Here is a 27808-nt window from a genome sequence, read left to right on the forward strand (position 1 = left end):
TGACTGTATTCACGCGCGTGTGACATGTATCCACTATTTACAAGAATATTTAAACTAAACAATACACAATTAATTTTGTAAAATGTTTTACATGCTTCGGACGTTCTTGCAGAGTTGAAGATAGTTTTCTTCCTAGTCCAAACCTCCCGCAGGACGACGGGGGATGGGAGCGGGCAGGGTTTGAAACCTGGACCATCGATAAATCCGAACGACAGTCCAGCGTGCAAACCGCACGACCAGGCAGCCATCCATTTTTCTTCTTTTGTTCTCTAAGACTAAATCTTTTTCTTCGTTCTCAACGAAATGAATTAAAGTTTGACTTTTCTGAAATTATTTGGTCAAAGTATTTGTAAAATATACGGCATAACCAATTAATGTTCAACAAAATTTAATACGCAAGAATTCTGGGACTCAGAAGCCCTGAAATATATCTGCTGTCCACTGGTGGGAGAGAGCCAAACTGAAACCCATAGTTCAACACATTCAAATTGAAGATGGTTAGGAGACTCCTTGTGAAAATACATTTTATTCTTAATAGAGTTGAACCGAAGCTCTTAAAACTCTAGGCATGTGAGCTTGATTCTGTTGTATAAGGAAGAGGTCCAAACAAATATTCACATTTAAGACAGCTATTTTAGGTTTTACGTTGGTGAATAATAGTTAGCAAAAAAAATGTGCAATCAGCTGCCCACATGTTGCATAGTCGACAAAGTATGGGGTAGCCTCAGAGTATAGAGGATGTAATACATCGAACACTGGGAATAAGGTGGACCGAAAAATAAAATCTACTGTCAACCTTTGGGAGAAAACCAAACAGAAACCCATGTCACCTAAACATTAAAAATCGAAACTTGAAGTAGAAGAACACAACTGGAGATTATTCATTAGCAATCATGCAAGGCAGGGAAAGTGAGCAGGCTTTAAAAAATAAATCTTAAGGTCGGTTCTCATCAAAGTGGACGATACAGGAATGGCATGAGAGCAGATGAAGAAAGCTGCTCAGAAGCGAATTCGGTGGAATGGTGTAGTTGAAGTCATACACTGTCCTGTGGGTACACAGGAATAAATGAAATATAAATACTATTAGTCATAATTATTTTAGAATAGCATTTATTTGATTTTGCTTTAATCAGGAACCATATTTCACACTATGTATGATATGCAAACACACTTTTATGATCTTCACTATTTGACCAGCTCTCTCTCGGGACGAAAGTCCTTTGAGAAAAAACGAAATTACGGAGAGAACGTCTAATGAAGTCTGTGTGTGTCTGTGTTCTTTGGTCACGTGATGCCAGCTCAGCAGTTAGGTTGACATGCGCAGGTGTACGGACACACGCCCTGGGCGCACTTCATCCACATGTGACATTCCAGGAACGGGGGATCCTGAGTGACGGCTTTCTCCGGAGCGGAGTTACAGGTGCAGGTTGGACATCCGTTGGAGTCTAGGACATTTCTGAAACAGTTTTTGTATAGTTTTTTAAAAATTAAACAGTAGAGGAGAGATAGAGAGAGAGAGAGAGAGAGAGAGAGAGAGAGAGATAGAGAGCGAGAGACAGAGAGAGAGAGAGAGAGAGACAGTGAGAGAGAAAGAGAGAGAGAGTGAGAGAGAGAGAGAGAGAGAGAGAGATAGAGAGCGAGAGACAGAGAGAGAGAGAGAGAGAGAGAGAGAGAGAGAGTGAGAGAGGAGAGAAAGAGAAAGAGAGAGAGAGAGATAATATGTAAATGTTGTTGTTTTTTGCTCTCCAAGTAACTAAAGGAAGAGAGAATTTGTTGTTTTTTTTTTATCTTCTAGAATGACGAATTCACGCCAAGGGCAATCATTATTTGTGGAGCAGCAAGAGCACATGTGCAGCGGAAACAACTCAGACATTCGAAAGCGTAAAGAACGGTGTCATTGTGGTGAATAAGGTTTTGTTTAAATAGTAATTCAATAGTTTTTCAATAATGTCAAACCTAATAAATACGAGTTGAATACATAAAAACAATTCAATTAAACATATATATATATATATATATATATATATATATATATATATATATATATATATATAGATAGATAGATAGATAGATATAGATATGAGAATAAAAAAAACAGTGTATCTCAACCTTCGGCGAAAAAAAAACTAAGAAAAAACAACATTCATGTTAAACCCTTTCTCTTGATAGCTCGGGGGTCTGGGGGAACGCTGTAAGCCTACTTAGTGAGGTTCGTGGCGAACTCCCGAGGCAAAAAGCGTTTCTAGCATTTTTCACTGCAAAAACGTATTCTCCTGACATCTACAGCTCATTGTTTCTCCTATTAAAAACTGACCTTTTCAATTAGGTTTTACTTTAAAAAAAAATTTAATATAAATTTATAGGCCCTTACTACATTGCAAATTTGAAGATACCCCACATATATAGATTAAGGCTTTGAGGATCGACGCCGAAAAAAAAAATTATTCGATAAATAATAGTACCAGGTGACTGAGCCTCAGTCGGAAGAATAATCTATTACCACAAAATATTTACCCGAACTTTTTTTTAATGACGAAAATGAGCGATCTGGTAGAGGACTACCAATCTGAAGTGTTGCTTTTGTGTTCTTTTAGTTCTAAATGACATCGTACATGGCATACATGGCGATTGGAATAGAAAGTCCCCCTGTAGTCTCGAAAAACAAATCTCACATTCAAACTTTTGTGTTAAACTATTGGCCTATTATTGTCTTGGTAGAAAGTCTTTGCAGTGTAACTTCTCAATTGATTACGTTCAGAATTTAATTTTGCAATTAATATATCAATTATGGCTTTAGTACGAAACATCAAGTGATACAAAATCTCTACGTTATTGGATGAAACATACACTTTGTAAGAAATTAAAATGGCGCATTTTCCCCTTAGACACTTAAAAACATCGCGTTAATGATGTAAAGAAGCGTTTCCCTTCGAGCACCTCTGTTAAGCCGAACACCTTCAAGATCACTAACAAGCATTTGGCAGATGTTAGGGCCCCATACGAGATACGTGCCCTGCCCAGCGTGACTATCGGGAAGTGCATACCGGCGTTCGCTAGAACATCGCTGTTTGTGTGCGGTCTTGCCACCGTATCTCCATGATGGTGTGCATACATCTTTGGTGAGAGCGTTCAAGAAGTCTAGTGAGTTCATTCATAAAACATTCTAGCCAAAATTAGTTTTTCGATAACAAGACATTTTCAACAGATATAACGGTCGACCTCGAGTTTCCCGATGTGGCCAATGAGTTTAGAATTTTTTTCTCACTAATATGCACATACCTTGCAATTTTAAAGAAAATCATTAGAGCCCTTTTATGAAATAAAATTTATATAAATATAAATATATATACATATACACATACATACAAGAGTTACTCGCTTAAGAGTATAGAATATATACATACACACATACATACAAGAATTGCTCGCTTAAGAGTATAGAATATATACATACACACATACATACAAGAATTGCTCGCTTAAGAGTATAGAATATATACATACATACAAGAATTGCTCGATTAAGAGTATATGATTTTAAAAAAAGCTCATTTTTAAGTGATACATTTTGCTGAATAGGCATGTTTGTAACTTTGTTTTGTTACAGAACTATGATTCAAAGCTCTAACAAAAAATTCTGGGAGTGGGAGAGACATTAAGTGGACCAATTAGATTCTACTCTAATTTTTTAAAATTCCTAAATACATTGATTGTAATTCATTAATTTCATTCAACTAAGACCTGGCATCTGACCTACTTAACACAATTTACAACAGTGCCGCTTACCCTGCATCATTCTACAAATCTAATAATTTATTTTTCTCTCTCTACAACTGACAATAAGTACTCCCTTTCCATATCACCTTTGAAATAAACATACACACACATATACACACAAATACACAACCCACACACTCCATATAACAAATATCAAAACATAAGCATTAAAAATGTCACCTAAAAAACTGACTTTTTAATACATTAATATAATTTTTCATAGCTTACCCGTATTGGCAGAAGATGGCACAGACAGGGGGACAAGCAGCCCTGGCACAAACCATATTACAGCCTGGACAACCGTTGGCATCAGGCACATAGTGGCAGTCAAGTGGTGGGGCCGCACATGGAGGAGGTGGTGGGCAATTGTCAAGGTTGACAGCTTGAATAAAAAGAGTTGTCTCCTATGATGTTCAGTTTTATTAAATGCAATTTTAGAATTTAAACAACTTAAAATCATGAACTGTAATTATGTCAAACCTAATAAATATCAGTTGAATACAAAAACAATTGAATTAAAGCACAGTGGGTTAACTATTGTAAATCACATTCAATTTTCAATTTTCAAAGTGATTTGCCAACAAAGCTTAAATTTAAACTCAAAGCTTACAGTCCCCTGGTAGAGCCGGATTTACGTCAGACCTATGCGGCGCACAACGCTTCACTTTTAAAGAGGGCCTCCATATTTTACAATATAAAAAATTGTTGAGAAAATAAATATGTTAAAGAAATGAAAATACGCGAAATTATAATGACTCCATTTCTTTATACACAATAACGACAACCTTCTAGATTTATAAACATTATTAAGTGCTTTAGAAATAAGCTTGAAGGGTTTAGGAACTCTCCACGAATCTTAAAACAATGCATAAATCTTCAAATATTTGACTTAGGTCTTTGGTTTAGTCTCGAATTGTTCTGATTACAAATCAATATTTCACTATTTAGTTTGTGCTTATAAAAAATAATGTGTGTCATTTGAAATCTGACTTTTTTTTTTTAACAAAGCTTATAAAAACTCACTCTGTCTGTCTGTCTGTCTGGCAAAATGTTTGTTCAAGTTATTTCCCCCACACCCAATCTCGGATCAAGCTGAAATTTTGCACAATTATTTCTTTTATCTGACACAACAAGAATCAACTAATCAACTATTGTTAACTAATTATTTTGATTGGTATTTGAACAAGTGAAAGAAATTGTACTTGACTGAAGTGGTGGTATAAGCTGAATTAGTCTCCTTTATACGTCGCCGCTTAAAAGTAAGTTAAAAAGAAAGCATATACAATCTTCTATTTTCATAAGCACCTCACTAGCAGAGTGGTTAGTATGTCTACTTTGGGAGGATTGAACTATGAGTTCGAGTTCCGGAATTTCCCCATTTTTTTAAATATGCTTTAAAAAAGCTATTATCCATATATCTTTTTCTTTCTGGCTCACTTCCCAACTTGTCCAGATAAATGCTAGGATCATAGCGTATTGAGAAAGCTAAAAGCATGAAATAGCGCTAAACAAAAACATTTGGTCAAAATATTTCTAATCAAACAGATTCATTGTTGTTGACCTACATCTATTACAAATTTAATTACATGACAATTACACTTCGAAAAAATGTTTGTTTTAAAGTATTTCAACTTTTTTTAAATTCTTGTTTGTATCTTGATTATACGTCATCGTAAATTGGTGTTTTAACAAGTGTATACGTCAATGTCAATTATATAGGCTATGCTTGCAAAACAACAACCACGAATACAAAAAGTACATTTACATTCGTGTTTGTGAGACTGTGTATAGAAGTCGGTCTATCACTAACATCGGGTATACTGTGTATAGATGTAGGTCTATCACTAACATCGGGTATACTGTGTATAGATGTAGGTCTATCACTAACATTGGGTATACTGTGTATAGATGTAGGTCTATCACTAACATCAGGTATACTGTGTATAGATGTAGGTCTATCACTAACATTGGGTATACTGTGTATAGAAGTAGGTCTATCACTAACATCGGGTATACTGTGTATAGAAGTCGGTCTATCACTAACATTGGGTATACTGTGTATAGAAGTCGGTCTATCACTAACATCGGGTATACTGTGTATAGAAGTAGGTCTATCACTAACATTGGGTATACTGTGTATAGAAGTAGGTCTATCACTAACATTGGGTATATGTGTATAGAAGTAGGTCTATCACTAACATCGGGTATACTGTGTATAGATGTAGGTCTATCACTAACATCAGGTATACTGTGTATAGATGTAGGTCTATCACTAACATTGGGTATACTGTGTATAGAAGTAGGTCTATCACTAACATCAGGTATACTGTGTATAGATGTAGGTCTATCACTAACATCGGGTATACTGTAAATACAGACCCTGTCATTTGGTTGAAGTATTTTTTTATCAATTTTATACAATGGTAAAACTGACATCTAAAACAAAACTACCATAATCAATATGCAGTCATTTGATAGTATGAAAAGTGTGTCCTGTCTCGTGGGGAGGATAGTTAATAGACTTGACATGGATAACTTTGATAACTTTACGAATGCAAGGGAATGAATAAATGAGGAAATGGGAAGCAACTGCAGAAGAGAATAATAGGAGGAAGTGTTTCACAACGCAACCATAATTGAGATATTTTGTGAACTTAACAATTAGCTGATTATTGTTCTGCTGATTCCTTTGATCGGGATTATTAGCTGTTTATTGTTCTACTGAGTCCATTCATCGCGATTATTAGCTGTTTATTGTTCTACTGAGTCCATTCATCGCGATTATTAGCTGTTTATTGTTCTACTGAGTCCATTCATCGCGATTATTATCGTATGACATCGTATGACAATCCATAGCGCATACCACATGGCCGAATTGGTGCTACTCTGCTCTAATTTAAAACAGTTGCTGTTAAATTATCATTTTCATCATCAACTTTCGTGAGATTGCTTTTGAATGAATATTGTGTCAGCAAACATTTGACCAAAGAGTTAAATGAAAAGAGACGGTCTACAGATCACGTGTGGTGCCCCACTGGTCAAAAAGACTAAGAGAGGTGAAGGGATTCATTTTGTCGTGACCTCATTAATGTCCAGATTTGGCGTTTTTTTTTTTTCATATTGTTTTTTTTTTAAATTGTTAATTGTCTAGTATTTTATTGTAGGTCAGTGACAACTGATAGAAAATAAGAGAAACGTATACATTGGTTGTATAGCTTCTAGCTTTTATTACTTTTATATAGCGCTACTTTCATGCTTATAGCATGCTCAGACCGCTATTGTCCAATCTCATTTGTGGACCAGTGGGGGCTTATGGGAGAAGGTTTTCAGTGCTAATACTAATATAGTATAAGAGAAACTACTTACGAAAAACCCTGGACAGAGCTGGAGAAATAATCAAAGTAGATGTAAATAAGAGAATCGCTTTAGAAATCATTTTGGATTTTGTGATTTCTGTTTGTGTGTTGATTTTTTTTTCAATAATTCTAAAACAATTACTATTTGTTTATCTTAATTGTCAAATGGGTATACCTGTTACTGGAATGGTTCTCACAGTGTTAATAAGTATACTAGGTTTAGATTTTCTCTGAAGATAAAAAAGATTAGTGTTTTTGAGGTTTAGATAGGACTGTATTAGTGCAGGAGTGTAGTCATCCTGTATCAGATATAGACTAACGTATAGAGCAGGGCCGGCCTTAGGTAATTGGAGGCCCTAGTCGAAATGAATTGGGTGGCCCTCAAATGAAATCTAAAACTAAAAACTTAAGACTTAAAAATATATGCAATGAATTAAAAACCTTCATGTATCTATATCTTAATCAACAAATAAAGTTAAATTCATGGATAGAGTCGATACCACGAATGAACTATATGGACGATTGATGATCACCAGACTAAAACTAACGTTTCGACCTTTCACCAGAAGGAAGTAACGATGGTCTTCTAATGTATGTAGTCTAACAAGAAGATCTAAACATTTGTACATCATTCTTGAATCGTAGTAGAGACCTACAGCTAGGCTAGTAGACAGAGAGCCAGACAACTCTGATAGGTTTGAGACTTGGTCCATGTATTGCATTTATTTCTCTAAAAATATTTGTTTGAGTCCTGTTCGAGGCCCCCACTAATCGGAGGCCATTGGCGGCTGCCTAGTTTGCCTGTGCTGGCCCTATATAGAGGTCTCAGCTCACTCTTAAGGCTATCTACATCCCAAGTTAAGCCAAGGTATGACGAACTTTTATCAAAATGTCGCAGGTTAATTTAATGTATTCTTGTTTTATTTTTCTTTCATTAAATGTAATACAAAAAAAATTTATGTTTTATTTTTTTTTTTATTTCCACACCCCTTTAACTATTAAGCCCTCTCCTAAAAAGTTTGCCTATCGCTGGAGCTGTCTGTCAGTTAGTCGGGAAAAAAATGTCAGGAATAATTAGATTAAGACGCAGGCTAGTGGACAAGCATAGCACGAAAGGATATTATAATTAAGAACGAAAGGATATTATCATTAATAAGTTCTACATCTTTATGTCTGTTTAATGATAACAAAAATTATTTCTTTTAAATTCAGAAGCCTGTTCAACTTCCGGGTAACGATGGCGTAAAATGTCATAGGTTATTAACTTCAAACGTCATAGTTTACTTTGACTTTGTCACATAGAGATCACATTTTGAGATCTGCTGATTATCATTGAATTGTACATCTGCAGTTTTTCTCACGAGCTGCCTACTCTAGATTAATGAAGCAATTAAAACTTTAGTGCACTGCACGTGTGTGCTTAGTTAATTCAGTCATTACATTTAAGTCGTTCATTTTTAGCTGCCCCCGTAAGGGGAAAAAGCCTCTATTAGGTTTGTGCAAAATGTCCGTCTGCCCGTCTGTCCGTCTGTCCGTCTGTCACATTCAGATCTCGAAAACTAGAAGAGATATGAAAAATATTATTTCATCATTAAATCCGGCTTGAAAAGTTTAGGTGCAACGGCTACTTTTGGTTTTCTAAAAGCAAACCGTTTAATTTAAAAAATTAATTATGCAAGCGATTTTTTCATAAAAATACACCAATTCTAAAACAATTACGTAAATGTAAGGGAGGCAATGTTACAATATGCTAACAAAGATGGACAATTTTTGTGTATTTTCAGTATCACTAAGTCAAATATATTTTTAAAATGTACAGGAAATGTTTACAACAAATACAAATAATAGTTAAAGACGTTTTTTCTGGTCAACTAGCTGCTAAAATTAAAAGAAAACATTTCTGTTTGTTTATAAAGGCTAATAATGCACTTTGTATGTAAATATCACGCACATTTTTTTAAATGGACTTTTTATGCAGCGATTTTCGTGCAGTAGCATAACGTCGCAACATGACCAGGTGCTAAACCAATTCCTTAAACTTTTTTTAAAAATTAGATTTTATTTATTTTTTGTTTAGTGCCCCCATCCGAATAAAAGAAGCTTATTTTTGTGCGTTTTGTCTGTTGGTCGGTCTGTCCGTCACGATTAGATTTAAAAAACTAGAACTCTAAAAGCTATTGAAAATCTGATTTACCCTTTAATGTTCCTCCCATAACATCTCAATAGTTTTAAGTATCTAAAATTGATTGTTCCGGATTTTTTTGTGCAAAACTAATCAACGCCAACAAATGTTTGTTTGCTCTTCTAACTTATATTACATTCAATTTCCATGCTTAAACGTTGCAAAAACACATTATCAATAATATGTTGTTCCGTTTTTTATGTAAATAGCATATTAATGCTAAATCATAATCTCTATACTGACTTATATTTCATTAAGTGTAAAAATGTTCCCGATATTGTTTTATAAAACATGAATTATGCCTAATGATTGTTTGAAATCGCATAAGGCTTTTAAAAAAAGTAATTTACTAGAATTGATTACTGAAAATTACTTTTTAGACATTTAATTTTCTTGTAAAACATAACATAGAAGTTTTGTAATCGATAAAGAAAGTTCCGGATTTTGTTTCTTACAAATCGTCGCCAGAAATTTCCGAATTTATTTAAAAATCTACTAACGCCAAATAATTGTTTGAACTCCCTCTTCTAATTAATAAACAAATAATCTTCTCATTTACGAAATAATGTTTTTACGGATTTTTATGAAAAATATTTTAACTCACTACTCTCTTACAGTACATTTAACTTTCTACCTAAAACATTAAAAAATCTAATTATCGTTAATATTATGTTCCGATTTTTAAGGAAAACAGAATCCAAACACCAAAGTAAGGTATGAAAATCTCTCCACGTGGCTGTAGTACATCTAATTTTTATACGAGACCATCCAAAAAATTTAATTTAACGGTATTACATTTATCTGAAATTCTCTTTTTCTTTTACTATTTATACAAACATCCGGAACAATCTATTATATAAACTTTTCAATTGTGTTCATACCTAAAAATTATTGCGATGTTTTGAAACGTAAAATAAAGGTTAATCAATTTTTAATAACTTTTAGTTGTTTTTTTTTATATCAAGATAACGGACAGACCGACTGACAGACAAAACGCAAAAACAATGTGGCTTTGATCCTTTTTAAATAATATCTATTAGAACTCAGTGCACCAATGTCTATGAACCCTCGTTAAATATCTCGTGTAAATAAAGACATTTTTTTTATGGTACCGGTACTAGCCTATTGTGAGGTAATGGAATTTTTTTTCTTTGACGTCATATGAATGGACTCTTTAAATGTAATGTTAAAAGAACGCACTCGGTGCACCAATGTCTATTAACCCTCGAAAAAATTGCTTGTATTAATGAAAACATATTTTAGTCTAACTAAGCCGTGTGACGTAGTGTTTTTTTTTCCTTTGACGTCACATGGAATGAATTCTTTAAATGAAATGCTAAAAGAACGCACTCGGTGCACCAATGTCTATGAACACTCGAGAAATGGCTCGTGTTGATAAATGTGATTTTTAGTCTAGCTAGGCCTTGTGACGTAGTGTTTTTTTTTCCTTTGACGTCATATGGAATGAATTCTTTAAATGAAATGCTAAAAGAACGCACTCGGTGCACCAATGTCTATGAACACTCGATAAAAGGCTCGTAATGATGAAGGCGATTTTTATTCTAGCTAGGCCGTGTGACGTAGTGTTTTTTTTCCTTTGACGTCATATGGAATGAATTCTTTAAATGAAATGCTTAAAGAACGCACTCGGTGCACCAAAGTCTATGAACACTCGATAAATGGCTCTTATAGATATAGGCGATTTTTTGTCTAGCTAGGCCGTGTGACGTAGTGTTTTTTTTTCCCTCTGACGTTATATGGAATTAATTCTTCAAATGAAATGCTTAAAGAACGCACTCGGTGCACCAAAGTCTATGAACACTCGATAAATGGCTCTTATAGATGAAGGCGATTTTTAGTCTAGCTAGGCCGTGTGACGTAGTGTTTTTTTTCCCTCTGACGTTATATGGAATTAATTCTTCAAATGAAATGAAAAAAGAACTCGGTATAGTAATGTTTATTAAGCCTCGTTATGTGACTCGCGTTTAAAAAAGGAATGATATCTTGATTTAGATCTAATCTAGATTTTTTAAACTAGATCTAGTTTTTTATTACAGTATATCTAGATCTGGATTTATATTCTAATTAAAATTATTTTAGAGTCTAGATCTAGAATTTCTAGATCTAGTTTAGACTAAAATAGACTAGATTAAGATGTAGAATTTCAAATTCTAAACTTAAAGTGTAAAAAAAAAGTGTAGATTTTCATTTCCAAACGTTTTGATCAATATTGTAATGTTTTAATATACTAAAACTAATCTACTATTTTTTTTATTAAATTTAAATTTAAATTTACGGCAAATGAATCTTTGAAACATTATTACTTTTGACCATCGGATGGCTGCCTGGTCGTGCGGTTTGCGCGCTGGACTGTCGTTCAGATTTATGGATGGCCCAGGGTTCAAACCCTGCCCGCTCCCATCCCCCGTCGTCCTGCGGGAGGTTTGGACTAGGAAGTAATTATCTTCAACTCTGAAGGAACATCCGAAACGTGTAAAACATTTTACATCAAAATTAAATCACCTCTTGAATATTATTTGCGAATATGCAGATCCGACAGGGATCCGACTTCGACGGGGGCCGCCTCTGAGTTTGTGTAACACAAACTTTCTTTGTAATCTTGTTTTTTTTAGATTTTTTCATTTTTCGGATATTCCTTTAGACTTTTAAAGAGAATTAAATCTTAGTCGAAGTCTACGCAGGGCGTTGGGCTTTGGGTGGCAGAAACCTATGACCATCGTGTGACAATCCAGAGCGCATACCAGACGGCCTATTTGAGGTGTTTGCATTTAATTTAAAACAGATATTGTTAAATTATCATTTTCATAATCAACTTTCGTGAGATTGCTTTTAAATGAATATTCTGTCAGCGAACATTTGGTTGTACAAGATCATTAGAAGTACAATTTCAACTTATTTGCAACAGTAGCCGCACCCATAATTTGTTTCCTTTTTACAAAGCTTATATCAACTTATCTCTGTCTGTATATTCGTTATTTAATAATATATCTGTCTGTCTGGGAATAAAGCTTATACACGTTATTTCCTTTCACTTTATTATAAATTAGCTTGAATCAGTCATGTAATTAAATTTGTAATCGATCTAGACTAACAATATTAAATCTGTGCAATTAAAAATTATTTTTTTTACCTATTGTTTTTGTTTAGAGTAATCCCATGCTTTGACTATTTCATCCGTCTTCTTATCACATATTTCTCCTCAGGTAAACATCTCATGATTTCGTGTTGTAATGTGGACCTTCTTCCGTGCTCTATGGTGGGAATGTTCTGTACCTCTACGTAGGAATCAGTACACATGGGAAAGTAGTACTCAAAAGAGCAATATACTAAGTTGTGGTAGAGATGATCTAAGATAGTGGATTCAGCTGAATAAAGAAACATTAGAAAAAGTTGGTTCATTTCAATTCTTAGAGTCTAACTATACAAAAGATGGAGGATCACTTACAGAAATGGTAAAAATTAGTTTGTAGGTGACATATCAAGCAGTGATTACATTGTGACAATCCGCTTCCAAGTGATATTAAAACTGTAATCTAGGCTTGAGGTATGGGATGGGATACAAAAACTGGACGCTGGACGCCGCGGCTGAAGGAAGAAATTAAGTCTTAATAATAATATTGATGGTTAAATTTAAATAGTGCTGTTTACAGATGCAACGAAGGCTTAAAGCGCTATGTTAACATGTAGAGATAAACACGACAGTTAAAATTTCAAAATTATATTTAAAATATAATTTTTTTATTTTTTTTACTCAAAGTCCTGAATGAGGTGAATCAATTTGTTTAGCACAGGACAAAGGAGAGGAAGTTCAAAACCTGTTTTACACACTCAAAAAAAACGACAAACAGTATCTTATGAGAGAGAAGAGAGAGAGTATCTTATGAGAGAGAAGAGAGAATGTATCTTATGAGAGAGAAGAGAGAATGTATCTTATGAGAGAGTAGAGAGAATCTTATGAGAGAGAAGAGAGAGAGTATCTTATGAGAGAGAAGAGGGAATGTATCTTATGAGAACGAAGAAAGAGAGTATCTTATGTGAGAAAAGAGAGAATGTATCTTATTAGACAGAAGAGAGTGTCTTATGAGAGAGAAGAGAGAGAGAGAGAGTATCTTATGAGATAGAAGAGAGAGTATCTTATGAGAGAGAAGAGAGTATCTTATGAGAGAAGAGAGAGAGAGAGAGAGTATCTTATGAGAGAGAAGAGAGAATGTATCTTATGAGAGAGAAGAGAAAAAGTATCTTAAGAGAGAGAAGAGAGAGAGAGAGTATCTTATGAGAGAGAAGAGAGAGAGTATCTTATGAAAGAGAAGAGAGAGAGAGTATCTTATGAGAGCGAAAATAGAATGTATCTTATGAGAGAGAAGAGAGAGAGAGTATCTTATGAGAGAGAAGAGAGAATATCTTATGAGAGAGAAGTGAGTATCTTATGAGAGAAGAGAGAGAGGGAGTATCATATGAGAGAGAAGAGAGAGCGAGAGTATCTTATGAGAGAGAAGAGAGAATGTATCTTATGAGAGAGAAGAGAAAAAGTATCTTAAGAGAGAGAAGAGAGAGAGAGAGTATCTTATGAGAGAGAAGAGAGAGAGTACCTTATGAGAGAGAAGAGAGAGAGTATCTTATGAGAGCGAAGAGAGAGAGAGTATCTTATGAGAGAGAAGATAAAAAGTATCTTAAGAGAGAGAAGAGAGAGTATTTTATGAGAGAGAAGAGAGAGTATCTTATGAGAGAGAAGAGAGAGTATCTTATGAGAGAGAAGAGAGTATCTTATGAGAGAAGAGAGAGAGGGAGTATCTTATGAGAGATAAGAGAGAGCGAGAGTATCTTATGAGAGAGAAGAGAGAATGTATCTTATGAGAGAGAATAGAGAGAGAGTATCTTATGAGAGAGGAGAGAGTATCTTATGAGAGAGAAGAGAGAGAGTATCTTAAGAGAGAGAAGAGAGAGAGAGAGAGTATCTTATGAGAGAGAAGAGAGAGAGTATCTTATGAGAGAGAAGAGAGAGAGTATCTTATGAGAGAGAAGAGAGAGAGTATCTTATGAGAGAGAAGAGAGAAAGTATCTTATGAGAGAGAAGAGAGAGAGTATCTTATGAGAGAGAAGAGAGAGAGTATCTTATGAGAGAGAAGAGAGAGAGTATCTTATGAGAGAGAATAATGGCACGACTAGAGGTGTAGAACCAAAGGAACGCAAGGCTTCCTGAGGAATGTATCCAGTGACCTAAGAGACAAGATGAAAGCTTTTAGATTAAATCTGAAGTCTGCTATTAGAGATCAGGAAAAGAAATAATAAAGTTTTATTTTTAACAAGTCTACACTTTCACTGGCAAACAAGAAGGAGATCCTTAATACTGTAACATGACGAACGTTAAGCTGCATATTGGAAAAAGCGGAGAAATTGTGTGACGAGAACCGATACATAACTCCAGCGACACAACTTAAGGGACAGATGATAAAAATATTAAAACTAGGTAAGCACTATATAAGAACTCTGTTCTTGTTTTAATAAAAAAATTTTGCTTTCTTTTTTCAGAGTAAATTACATTTTACAGTGAATAGTCCAAATGACATATTTTTAAAAATGTTTTTTTTTTTTAAATTGTCATTATAAAAAGTTAACGAAAACAAAATGTTGTTTAATGTATTTATTTATAAGATAAAATAAGATAAGGTATTAGCCAGTAAAATTCTAGAGTTTACTCGTTTCTATATGCCAGGATAGTTTCTCCCAAGTGTTGAAGCGAGACCAATCGTTATTGATAGCTTGAACGTTGACCTGCAATGTCAAAACATGTAGGTTGTCTAGACCCGGGGTCGGCAACCTGCGGCTCGCGAGCCACATGCGTCTCTTTGGATGTGAAGCTGCGGCTCTTTAGTTCCTTAAGCAAATATTATTAATTTTTCGGAAGAAAAACTAAAAAAACTTTCTAAATCGCTTAACGAGCATTAGATACCGATTCTATCTTTCAGCCTTTTGTACTCGCCTTTTACCGCACCCCTTCCCCGTGACACGTCACGTCACTGTCGTCAGTCTATGAAAGCTCTCTAGTGACGCCGTTTCTATGTAGGCTTTTATTCGCTTTTTCAACGCAAAACAATTTGGTGTCTTCACCACGTGCTTTGGCTGTGACGTAGAGTTTGTTGCTTAAGCTAGAAGAGTTTAAAACCAATTATCTTCTGAAAGTAAGCGTTTCAAGTCATATAATTGAAAACAGACTTGTTAATTAGTCAGTGGTATATTTGTAGAACAGAATAATTGCGAAGTAAGGTAGATATTAAGTAGTTCTAAATATTAAATATTTATAAAACAGATTCCGTTTTAACTGATTTTACTACGAAAAGAAGATAATTAAAATTTATTTTAAACTAGAACTCAAATGAACTTATTGTAGATTGATATCTACACTCTATAATCGGCCAAAAATATTCTACTCTGAACTAACATCCATTTAAAATAAAAAAAAGTGGCAATATTTTTAAATTGACTTTCTACTTACTAGATCTACTTACAGGGCAGGCTAATCGACTCAAAACAAATATTGCAAACAACCCGCAAAAATTCAAGGCCAGGAGTGAGTCGGCACGTACGGAAAAACCTATGGGAATCCCTCGCGCGACCTTTTTTTTTTTTTAAAGTTTCCAAAATCCCCCCCCCCCCTCCCAAGTTTTCAAAGGATAATGGAATCATTAGAATTTAAATAAAATAATGAAGTATTTGATTATTATTAAACAAAAATATATATAAAAAGGTATGTACAAATTACAAAATTAGTTCGGTTAAAATAAGGAGGGCTCGTTCGGTTTGGTTCGTACTTAGCAGTTTCAAAGTTCGGATTCAGTTCGGTTCGATCATAAGTAAGGTTCGAGTTCGGTTCGTTCGGTTTGGGTTCGGTTCGTTTCCCATCTCTACCTGGAACCCCTTAGGAAAGAGGAAGCGAGGACGGCCCCAGGAATACAGGGCGCCAGGAATACAGGGCGCCGCTATTTGGAAACAGATGCCAAGCAGATGGGCAAGACTCGCCCAGAACTGAGACACCTGGAGGATGTTGATGACCTATGCCGCAGATCTGACCACAGGCAGAGAGGAGAGGAGATAATAAATTGCAGTACATCAATTAATTCTTTAAAAGTAAACATCCTTTCAATATGGGCATCAACAATGAACAACAAAAACAGTCTTTTAAAAGAATAGATTTAAAAATGGATCAATGGTGATTCGCGTCTTAGATTTGAATAAATAGGCTATCCGCCTCAAAGGCACCTTGTTGTGCTGAAACATAATATACACTCAAATACTTTTAAAGTACTTGTTTGTTTTATTCAAATAATGAAAGGTTAAATATACTCCCCCTCCCCCTGCTATTTCCACTTTCCTCCCATACAGAAAATAAGTCTTATTATAAATATACTTTGACGACTAGCACTGAACCATAACCAGACATTGATTAGTAGTTGTGTGTCTCCAAATCAGATAGTACGACTCTTTGTTAGAAGTAGACTCAAGTTTATAATCAAAACGAATCGATAGCTTCTTGAATCCTACAAAATTGTATACTGTGAGGGAATTTATTGAACTCGCTATCTTAGAATTCTGCTAGTAAAGATCGACCTTATGACTGTGTAATTGTTAGTGTTTTCTTGCACAGACATATATCTATTAGACTATGAATTATAATATCAAAAATAGTTTTTTGTTAAGTAAAGTAAAGAAAATGACAATGCTGTAGATTTGAAAAGCCTTGCTCTCTAATATTTAGCCGGTAAATAAAGACGAAAGCATTGTGTAAAATAATTTTGTCGAATTTATATAAATAGAGACTTTTAATCAAATTAGTAGTAGTCATTTTTTTAAACACTGTCTTAATAAATATCTAAGAAATACTTTATTTTATTAAAGTATTGCAAGAAGGATCACCAAGAAGCCAATGTTTTTAATCCGTCTAAATCTATTGCTTCAACACAATGTGCAAGTTGACTGTTTCTAATGTTATTCTTCGAGGAACGATAACCGTAGTTTTATTACTACAGACAATAACGACAACTCTCGTAATAGTTAAACTTAGTACATGGGTCACAAGTTTTATAGCAATCTGTATACACAGACTCTACTGCTTAATAGAACTTAATATTTTGCTGTAAGATTATTTGAGACAATTAATGTGGTATTTACAGAAAACAGAATATTCTAAAAATTAATAAAAAAATTTTAATCAAGGATACGTTTCTCTGATATATCCAAACAAAATCTAATGCAATCTAACTTTATCAATGCACAGTGTCTACTTGTCTGCTTGAGATAATGTAACACAATCTAAGGCAGACTATATAACAATTTAAATTTACGAACTTATATAAGATTACTCTCTCTCTCTATATATATATATACAAATATTTATTTACATACATTATATAGCATATGTTATATGAACTACAACGGCAATATGCGCTATTTAAGACTAGTAAGCAGAATGAGTGCCGCTCTTGGCAACTCCAGCAAGCTTCTAGAGAACAAAAGCGACGTAATAGACTATCCATTGATGATAAGCTCAAGCAGTGCTATAAGTGATGATGTGCTGACAGTTCTTGACACTGTCTTCAACTGTGTCCTGATACATTGCCTCTGTTTGTTTGGGATTGTTGGAAACATCATCAATGTGACCGTTCTGTCCTATCAGGGATTGAAGGAGTCAAACATCATGCTGTTCTCGCTGTCAATCATAGACATGCTTGGTTCACTCTTCAGGCTAGTGAGGCGATTAAAGTGCGTAGTCGCCACGCTGGACATTCCGTCGTCAATCACAATCGACACCTTCGGCTCCGTTGTATTCATACTGATGGACAACTGGTGCCTGGCTCTGAGCTTCTTTCACATCACGGCCATAGCTGTGGAGCGGTGCTGGGCAGTGTGCGCCCCTTTCAGTGTCTCCTCCGTTTTCACGCCACGGCGAGTTAAGATTTTGCTCGCCTTTCTTTACGTGTACACCGCCGTGATTCTCAGCCCTCTTTTTTACCGCCTGACACTCGTGTGGGATACAGACTCGTCATCTAACGCGACGGTGGCTCGAGTGGCATATACCCGGTTCTACAGAGATAACTTAGAAGCCGTCAACCTCTTCTCCACCATCTTCTACAACAACATCTGCACTACAGCCCCGCTGCTCACCATATTAATATGCTCCCTCGTAATCGCCTCCAAGCTTATGCAAGAAAGACCTCGGGAGCTGGCCAAACTCTCATCCGAGCGTTCCATCGTAAAAAGGATTAAAGACCGGAAAGTGGTCAAGATGCTGCTGACCGTATGCATGGCCACAGTGGTCAGCTGCTTGCCGACAGCCATCCTTTCGATGTATATGGTGTACTCTCGGACCGCGCTGTTCACCGGCAGATTGTATTACGTCCTACGAAGTGTTTCAGACGTGTTGTACCAGTTTAGTGCCTCGGTCAATTTTATTATCTACGTGTCCTTGAGCACTAAGTTCAACAAAGTTTACCAACAGATTTTTCTGTCATGTTTTCGAAGCTCCAAGAACTATGAAAGTGATATTTGAAAGGAGAAACCCTTCATACAATATCATAGAGCTCTAGAGCTAGTAACTAGTAACAATACGGTCTCGAAGACGTTCTACTTGTTTTAATAATGGAATTATGAAATGGAGATCGTTCAATCAAAAGTTGTGATTTTCATACTTACAGGAAGGACAATGTATAAGTAGCTAGCTTTTGGTGTGTGTATATTAATCTCCTCACATTTAGTTACTAATGAAAATCTCCAACAGAATCAAGATGTCTTTGTTTTTCTAAAACTGCACTACTTCAAGAAAATCCTGAATTATTTTTTTTTATTTATTTTTGTATAATTTGTTTTCCTTTTTGGGAGAAATTAACGCTACAAGTAAATAGATTATCGTTTCTTTGTGATAATAGGATTATCTCGAATTCAACAACGTGAGACCAATAACAATCATCAATGTTATGTGATATTTATAACATTATAGAATGATATATTTCAAACATAAAGGACGCTATAACTTTTATTGAATTAGACAACGACACATTTTTTTTGTGATATATTTTGTCCATGTTGTTTTCAAAGACGGCCTAGCAGTTGACGAAGCCACGAATGTTAGTACCATGGTCTGGCGGTGACAAAAGATTCTCTTGATCGCCTTGGGCGGTTGTCCCGCTCTCCACCCTTAAGTTGAAATTTAAAAAAAAAGCGAACTCTTTAAAAAAAAAGAAATAAATCTGGATGTGTGCGAAACCAGTTGACATATTGTTTATTCGCTTCGCACTACTAAATATTTCTTTATTTACTTACTGTGCTCGTTATGAGCTGAATACAATAATCCACATACTGAGCTAGTAAAAATTGTTTTTGTTGCACTCAGATAACATTGCAATTATTAATATTATTCAAACAGTTCTGGGTTTTAGTAAATGGAAGCTTTGGGTAGGGATTTATGGAGGCATCAACATGACTAACAATAATAATAATAATAATAATAATAATAATAATGTTAATGTCGGTTTGGACGACGTAGGGCATGAGATTCGCCAATAGGAAGAAAAAACACTCCACCGAAAATTTCCGGCTTTATTACATGGGGACAACATCGACAAGGCTGCTTCCTTAGCATGGCTCAAAGCAGGTCATCTCTACCCTGAAACAGAAGGCTTTGTCACTGCAATACAGGACAGAGTAATTAGAACAAAAAATTATGAGAAACATATTCTAAAACTCAATATTGTTGACAAATGCCGAAAATGTGGAAATGTGGTTGAGTCAATTGAACACATAATGGCAAGATGTTCAGCCCTATCGAAATCTGCCTACCTAGATCGCCATAACCAAGTAGCAAAGCTAATAGTGATAAAGGGACTACGATGAATTTTGTTTCCCTCCAACGAAACTCGACCCTTGCACCGCCAGAGAATGAATACTCATTCGTTTCTAACATAATAATAATAATACTAATAAAAATAATAATTAATCAATGTACATAACATATCGATGAAAAATTTGAGTACTGGTAACAGTGGCGTAGCTATGGTGGGGAAAGGGGGGTCCAAATTTGAAAACCTCCCCTCTCCCCCACTTGACTGGGTCGCCAAATGAGTGAAATTTGTATTTACATTAAATATTACTCCATTATCTCATGTTATGATGTTGACTGTCAAAATGAAGTGGACCTCAAGAGGTCAAGCCCCCCGGGCCCCTAATCCCTAGCTACGACACTGACTGGTCAATTTAATCTCATTTCCTTTATTCTATTCTATATGTTTTTGAAATGTGAGAGGCCCCCAGGAGGCCACACAGTCTTTCACGGTAGTAACTACGGACCTGACTTTATAATTCGTTCCACAATCAATCTAAACAAAGAGAGCATCAATCACATTACCACGATACCCAGCATTACAATTTTGGATAATATGTGTTCAAACTTTTGCTGCTGGGTATTGTGGTCTTGTGTCAGAGTGTAGCTTGAATAGTTGAAACTCATGACCCATGTTTTACAGAGTAGATGTGTGTGCAACACTATGAGTCAACGAGGTAAGGGTGAAGCGAATTGTTGGTTTTGTAGGTTAATGATTTTCTGATGAGTTGGTCTGGCGTAATGAGAGTGAAGTAGAAGGGCCTGTGTATTGGGGGAAATGAGAGTGAAGTAGAAGGGCCTGTGTATTGGGGGAGATGAGAGTGAAGTAGAAGGGCCTGTGTATTGAGTGAAATGAGAGTGAAGTAGAAAGGCCTGTGTATTGGGGGAAATGAGAGTGAAGTAGAAGGGCCTGTGTATTGGGGGAAATGAGAGTAAAGTAGAAGGGCCTGTGTATTGGGGGAAATGAGAGTGAAGTAGAAAGGCCTGTGTATTGGTTGAAATGAGAGTGAAGTAGAAGGGCTTGTGTATTGGGGGAAATGAGAGTGAAGTAGAAGGGCTTGTGTATTGGGGGAAATGAGAGTGAAGTAGAAGGGCCTGTGTATTGGTTGAAATGAGAGTGAAGTAGAAGGGCTTGTGTATTGGGGGAAATGAGAGTGAAGTAGAAGGGCCTGTGTATTGGGGGAAATGAGAGTGAAGTAGAAGGGCCTGTGTATTGGGGGAAATGAGAGTGAAGTAGAAGGGCCTGTGTATTGGGGGAAATGAGAGTGAAGTAGAAGGGCTTGTGTATTGGGGGAAATGAGAGTGAAGTAGAAGGGCCTGTGTATTGGGGGAAATGAGAGTGAAGTAGAAGGGCCTGTGTATTGGGGGAAATGAGAGTGAAGTAGAAGGGCTTGTGTATTGGGGGAAATGAGAGTGAAGTAGAAGGGCCTGTGTATTGGGGGAAATGAGAGTGAAGTAGAAGGGCTTGTGTATTGGTTGAAATGAGAGTGAAGTAGAAGGGCCTGTGTATTGGAGGAAATGAGAGTGAAGTAGAAGGGCCTGTGTATTGGTCGAAATGAGAGTGAAGTAGAAGGGCCTGTGTATTGGGTGAAATGAGAGTGAAGTAGAAGGGCCTGTGTATTGGGTGAAATGAGAGTGAAGTAGAAGGGCTTGTGTATTGGGGGAAATGAGAGTGAAGTAGAAGGGCCTGTGTATTGGAGGAAATGAGAGTGAAGTAGAAGGGCCTGTGTATTGGGTGAAATGAGAGTGAAGTAGAAGGGCTTGTGTATTGGTTGAAATGAGAGTGAAGTAGAAAGGCCTGTGTATTGGGTGAAATGAGAGTGAAGTAGAAGGGCCTGTGTATTGGAGGAAATGAGAGTGAAGTAGAAGGGCCTGTGTATTGGGTGAAATGAGAGTGAAGTAGAAGGGCTTGTGTATTGGTTGAAATGAGAGTGAAGTAGAAGGGCTTGTGTATCGGTTGAAATGAGAGTGAAGTAGAAGGGCTTGTGTATTGGGGGAAATGAGAGTGAAGTAGAAGGGCCTGTGTTTTGGGTGAAATGAGAGTGAAGTAGAAGGGCCTGTGTATTGGAGGAAATGAGAGTGAAGTAGAAGGGCTTTACTTTATAACTTGTAATATTTTGGGCCCAAGACAGACACACCATACACACCCAGTTGTACATAACCTAATAAACGATGAGTATGATGATTTAAATTAAATTATAAATTTAATCTAATGATATTTATACACTGAATATGAAAGGTGATCAACGATAATGATAACAAATACAAGTACATAAAGATCTAATATAATGTAAGAAATTACCAACTCATTGTCTAGTTCTAATTAAATACTGAGTTACTATTTCAACTAAAGTGATAAACACGTTATAGTCTTGTCCTCACACTAGTCCAAGACACAGATTCTGTAAACTGGTCAAGGCGACATAAGTATCCCCTAGTCAGGACGATGAAGAGTCAAAATTCAAAGTAGCACCAAAAACTCACAACTTCCCAATGTACCACCAAGTCTGGATATAGCAACCCGCAAACTGGTATCTGGAACCTCAGACTCAAACTTCAGTCCTGAAAACCTCAGACGAAAACCTGAGACTGAAACTGAAACTGAAGCCTTATAGAAAGATAAAGAACAGAATCTTCTAATGTTCTAATCTTCTAATCTAATTACAAAACACAAATACGATCGAATCCACATAAAAATAACTTTACAATGTGAAAAAAAAACTCATCCTAAACAGGGGTAAAATAATCCAAGAATATATAACAGGGTCAACGCTAAGACTATCCAGTAACAAAGACACGTATAAATCAGGAGCTCCAAAGATTTACAGCTTGGCTCTACAGCGCAAGATGGAGGGAAAGAACCAAACGATCAGAAACAAAAGTTTTACGTCATAAAAAAAATTATGACGGAGCGACAAGGGGAGAACACCTACTACACAAGAAAATAAAATAGCGCAATTACGTCATCAATAGGTGATGAAAGCGGCGCGATTAGAATATGAACACAGTTACTATGCAACTAAATAATTAGTTATTATTATTATAGCTTTTATATAGCGCTACTTTCATGCTTATAGCATGCTCCAGTGGCGTAGCTAGGGTATTTGATGCCTAGTGCGGCATCTCCTCGTGATGCCCCCCCCACTCGGATATAAAACAGTGAAAATACGTTAGTAAACGTGATTAAAATATACTATAAATAAATATTACGAGCTTTCTTGGTCTCAAAAGTATCAATAATTTTATCGAAATCTGTTTTCCAAAAATTGCCTTGCAAAACAAATTTCGTTTGGAGCAAATTTGGCGCAATTTTTTCACAAGATTTTGCTCTTAATCTTAAACAAGGAGTTTTTTGAAATCTTGAGTTTAAAAATAAATAAATAAATGAAAAGATATCTGCTAGAATGCCATAAGTTGATCCACTAGATGATTCAGTTCTAAATATTGTCTAAATATGCTAATTATTCGTGATGCCTATTGAATGCCAGATTCTGTTTTGAGAGTAAAAGAATCATGTCCAAAAATTCTCTTAGGTTGCATTATCACATTTCTAGATATTTCTGACAATTGCGGTATGTGTGGCTATATGCGAGCGAAGTTTTTCAGGCTTAATTAAGTTGAATTAATACCAATCAGCGATGCTTTTCACTAACTAGGCAAATAAAATCTGCCTACTTAACAGATAATGAATCTCTACCCTGGGACGAAAGCTCTCTTCCTACTATAAGAGATCATATTGAAAATATAACCGAAAAAAATTCAGACTACATTCCAACAGAGATCAAGGAAATGGTGAACTCATTATCCTAGCAATCAGTGGATCAGAATTTACACGGATGGCTTATCCCATAAAGCCACCACAAATGGAGAAGCTGGAATACTCATCGAATGTCTCGATGGAGAAAACTAGAAAAAATCCATTGCAACTGATGAGCTCTCTGACATCCATATAGCAGAAAGGGAAGAATCAGAACTAGCTGCCACCATGCTAGCAAATCACCCAAGAACCCCACACAGTCAGATTGTCTTTCAAATCGATTCAAAAATAACCCTCCAAAGCTTGGAAAACCCTTATTCCTCCTATATAAATCGACTCATAACAGCACTTATAAAGCTCAACTACAACAGCAAAAAAAAACAACACTGTTATTCAATGAATACCAGCACATATTGAATTAGAAGGAAATGAGAAGGCTGATACACTCGCCAAGAAAGGGAGAACAATCTCACAATTAAGAAGAAATGAAGAAACTAAATAAATAGTAAATAAAATAAATGAGAAATGGACAAGCTCCTATCAGAGTCACAAGAAAGATGATGCCCATTATAAGCTATCCCGACAAGATCAACGTCTAATCTTTCGACTCAGAACCGGACACAACAGAATGAGACAACATATGTACCGCAAGCTCAAAATTGGAACCAGTGAAATCTGCCCATGTGGAGTGTCTGTCACCAGAGAATGCTGATAATGTCCTCCAAAACTGCTCTCTTTACCAAGAGGCCCGTACAAGACCCTGGCCCCAATAGAAAGAAAACTATATGGAGAGCTCCCTGATTTGGAAACCACTGCGCAGTTCATCTCATGTATTGGTCTAGTCATCTGAAGGCTCCAACATAAAAATGAGAATCAAGAAGAGGACAAAAAAGAGATTTTTTCTTTACAATTTTTGTTCAACGTTCGTGATGCCCATTGAGGGCCATATTCTGCTTTGAGAAAAAATGAATGATATCCAAGATTTTTTTTATTATCAGATTTTTTTACTTTAGGACCATTTGACCTCTACCGTCAACCATTTTAACCACTATGAGCGCCAGCCAGACTTGTCAATCTAGATCAGCGCCCATAATATTAACAAAGTGGCAAAATAAGTATATTTTTTAATGAAATACAGTAGTTTATGTTTGTTCATGTATGTACAATGTGTGCAATTTTTGCTAAGAAATTTTGTGCTCAGTTTGATGCCCCTCATCACTTGATGCCCTGTGCGGCCCGCACCACCCGCACATGGCTAGATACGCCACTGGCATGCTCAGAGCGCTTTTGGTCCAATCTCTTTTGTGGACCAATTGGGGGGGGGGGGAAGGGGGTATCTATTAGTTGGTTTTCCGTGCTGCCTTTAGGCGCTCAGTAAAATTAACTCGAGTCGGGTGTCGAACCTCGAGCCCCCTTCTAGGTAGCCAAGCCAAGCCAAGCCAAGTTCAAGCACACTTGGCCTCTCGACCACGCTTCCCACTTGGTACCTAGTTGCGACAGGCAGCACAGAGAATTCTCCAAGATACACCCCTCTCTTAATGGATCCACAAACTTGACTGGACGAGAGCGTACTGGGTTTGCTTAAAGCATTAAAGTTGAGCTATATAAAAATAATACCCCTTTAAAGAAAAAATTATTAGCCCATGGCAAGATCAAACTCATTTTCACAGTCTGATTACCTAAGTGGCGTATCTAGGAGGGGTAACACCTCTTGTGGACAGGCAGTCGTACCCTTTACTGATGGTATCTTGGTTTACTCTCGGTCCCAACTTGGTACCTAACTTTAATCTGTGGCAACCAGTAGTTGTAACATGCGCAGAGGCCACACTCCGGAAACGGCTTAGACTGGCCGGCTTAACCAGGTAGAGTGTATCTAACGCGCCGTGAAGTCTGGACTACTCAGCCTGTGCGAAAAATCATAATAACTAGTCTTTTCTAGATAAATTGGACAGAAGACAACCACCACCTAAATGCTATGGAGTACTCTAGACTACTCTAGAGCATGACAAAACACACAGAAAGTCTCTGGACATCCACTGGCTTGACCAAATCTTGCTTCTAAAAATGGATGGGCTTAAGTGTGAGAGAGTGAGGTCGACTAGCTATAATCAAAATTTTCAGGTCAAAATCAAGGATTGGCCTTTTTAGTCACACACGAAGTTTTAAAGTGAAGAGATTGTAAGAATCCCAGACTATTGTTAAAACGCGTATTTTCAGACTTCGTTAACACTGAGTTTTACTGTAAAAATTAATCTCTTTACGAATGTGCTTCAACTTCACCTAACCAAGTCTGTTGAACCGTCTGTTGAATCGTCTGTTGAACCGTCTGTTGAACCGTCAAGGCTAAACGCATGATTGGTCGACCGCCTTCCTCTATTCCTTAATGTCTTTGAATTAAATAGAATCTTTCCCAGTGACAGGAATGCGTACTCTTTGATGTTATTTTCCAATAGCCTCCTTTGTCTGCCTCTTCTTTCTTTGCCTGATACTTTTCCCTGAAGGAAGTCAAGAAAACACAATTAGAATAACGAATTTTCAGTTCCATATTTTCAGCAAAGCTTCCATTAAGATCTTATCTTACATTGTGAGCAACTAAACTGCGCTTAAAACATTAAACTCTTGATATTTCTAGTTAGCATTAAAGACTTGACTTATTTCTGTTGATACCCAGTGGAGCATAGTCTCGCAACCACACTTCTCCACGGAACTCAGTTCTGAGCAGCATTCTTCATCTGCTTCCATGTCATTCCAGTGTCCTCGGATTCATTGATGACCAACATCTTCCAAGTTGACATGGGCCTGCCCACTTTCTCTTTACTTGCGGGTTCCAATCAAGTGCTTGAAAAGCATCTAATTCACTCAGCCGTGAAATTTACCTCAAATTATTTTTGGTGGATTTCTCCTAACAAGAGCATAATTATCCCGATGTCTCCATTATTTCAACTTGTTGTCTTTTTCTCCCCCCTAAAATTGTTACTGTATTTGCAAATAAAATGTATATTTACAATGTCGTAAACGATTTCACAGAGACAAACTAGTAATTATTAAAGACAAACATTGTATAGCTAATTACGACAATGATAAGTATACCTCATGTCTTGTATTTATTGATCGATATTTGAAACTGACATCAATATAAATCTTAATGTAATTCCTTTAAATACCTGTTTACGTCTAGCCTAATCAATAGTAACTTTTACTTTTTTTTCCTAGCGATTGGGAGTGCTGGTATTTATTTAGAACTATGCCAGGGCTAGAAGTAAATAAACAAATTAATGTACCTAGTCTTCCTGATAAGCATCATAAATCTCTAATCAATACTTATAATTAGGTGGCTGAATATGATGAGCGTGATAGACAGACTGTATTGATGTGGAACTATGCTGTATATAGCCTTAGTGTTCGTGATAAATAGGCCCTATATTTTAAAGCTTTATTTAAATTGCCATTACAACTAAACAATTTAGGTTTGCAGGTGCATTGAAGTATTTCAATTCAAATGTGTAAAACAAAATGATTATGTTAAATTACATTAGCATTATACACAACGGCTTTGGTTAAATATCGGTTTATTACATAGTGAGGACGATGCTTCGACATTGTATATCTTATAATACTTTTTATGCATTTAGGTTTAGGACCCTGCAAGTGGCTTGCTTATTAGGTTTGAAGGTAACAACAATAATACGAGAACTGAACAATCATAAAACAACTTTCATAAACTTCTATAATCGGTAGTGCTAGTTATGATTAAAACTATACTTTCAAAATAGTGTAGGTAGATTAAGCTATCTTATCTTATAGATTTGTGAAAAGATAATTACATCTTATGCATTTCATTTGCC

At 36.1% G+C, this 27808-nt stretch overlaps 2 protein-coding genes across 2 annotated transcripts; one reads left to right on the forward strand and one right to left on the reverse strand.

Annotated features, from left to right (window-relative positions):
* Nucleotides 1–1093: 1093 nt before the first annotated feature.
* LOC129924933 (BPTI/Kunitz domain-containing protein 4-like) lies at nt 1094–7302 on the reverse strand. The gene is made up of 3 exons (XM_056022414.1): nt 7144–7302; nt 4006–4159; nt 1094–1456 (listed from the first exon to the last, which is right to left on the reverse strand). The coding sequence occupies exons 1-3, from the start codon at nt 7211–7213 to the stop codon at nt 1300–1302; spliced, it is 381 nt and encodes a 126-aa protein (XP_055878389.1). The 5' UTR covers nt 7214–7302; the 3' UTR covers nt 1094–1299.
* A 10498-nt stretch (nt 7303–17800) lies between these two features.
* LOC106053055 (probable G-protein coupled receptor B0563.6) lies at nt 17801–18880 on the forward strand. The gene has a single exon (XM_013208519.2). It carries the CDS (start codon nt 17801–17803, stop codon nt 18878–18880), a length of 1080 nt encoding a protein of 359 aa, XP_013063973.2.
* Nucleotides 18881–27808: the final 8928 nt, after the last annotated feature.

This window comes from Biomphalaria glabrata, chromosome 3 (genome assembly GCF_947242115.1).
Source record: "Biomphalaria glabrata chromosome 3, xgBioGlab47.1, whole genome shotgun sequence".
Taxonomy (NCBI): Eukaryota; Metazoa; Mollusca; class Gastropoda; family Planorbidae; genus Biomphalaria; species Biomphalaria glabrata.

Coding starts and splice junctions, on each gene's coding strand:
- LOC129924933 (XM_056022414.1), bottom strand. CDS start 7,213: ATGATTTCTAAAGCGATTCTCTTATTTACATCTACTTTGATTATTTCT. Junction 4,160..7,143: donor AGCTCTGTCCAGGGTTTTTC/GTAAGTAGTTTC, acceptor TTTTTATTCAAG/CTGTCAACCTTGACAATTGC. Junction 1,457..4,005: donor GCCATCTTCTGCCAATACGG/GTAAGCTATGAA, acceptor AAACTGTTTCAG/AAATGTCCTAGACTCCAACG.
- LOC106053055 (XM_013208519.2), top strand. CDS start 17,801: ATGAGTGCCGCTCTTGGCAACTCCAGCAAGCTTCTAGAGAACAAAAGC.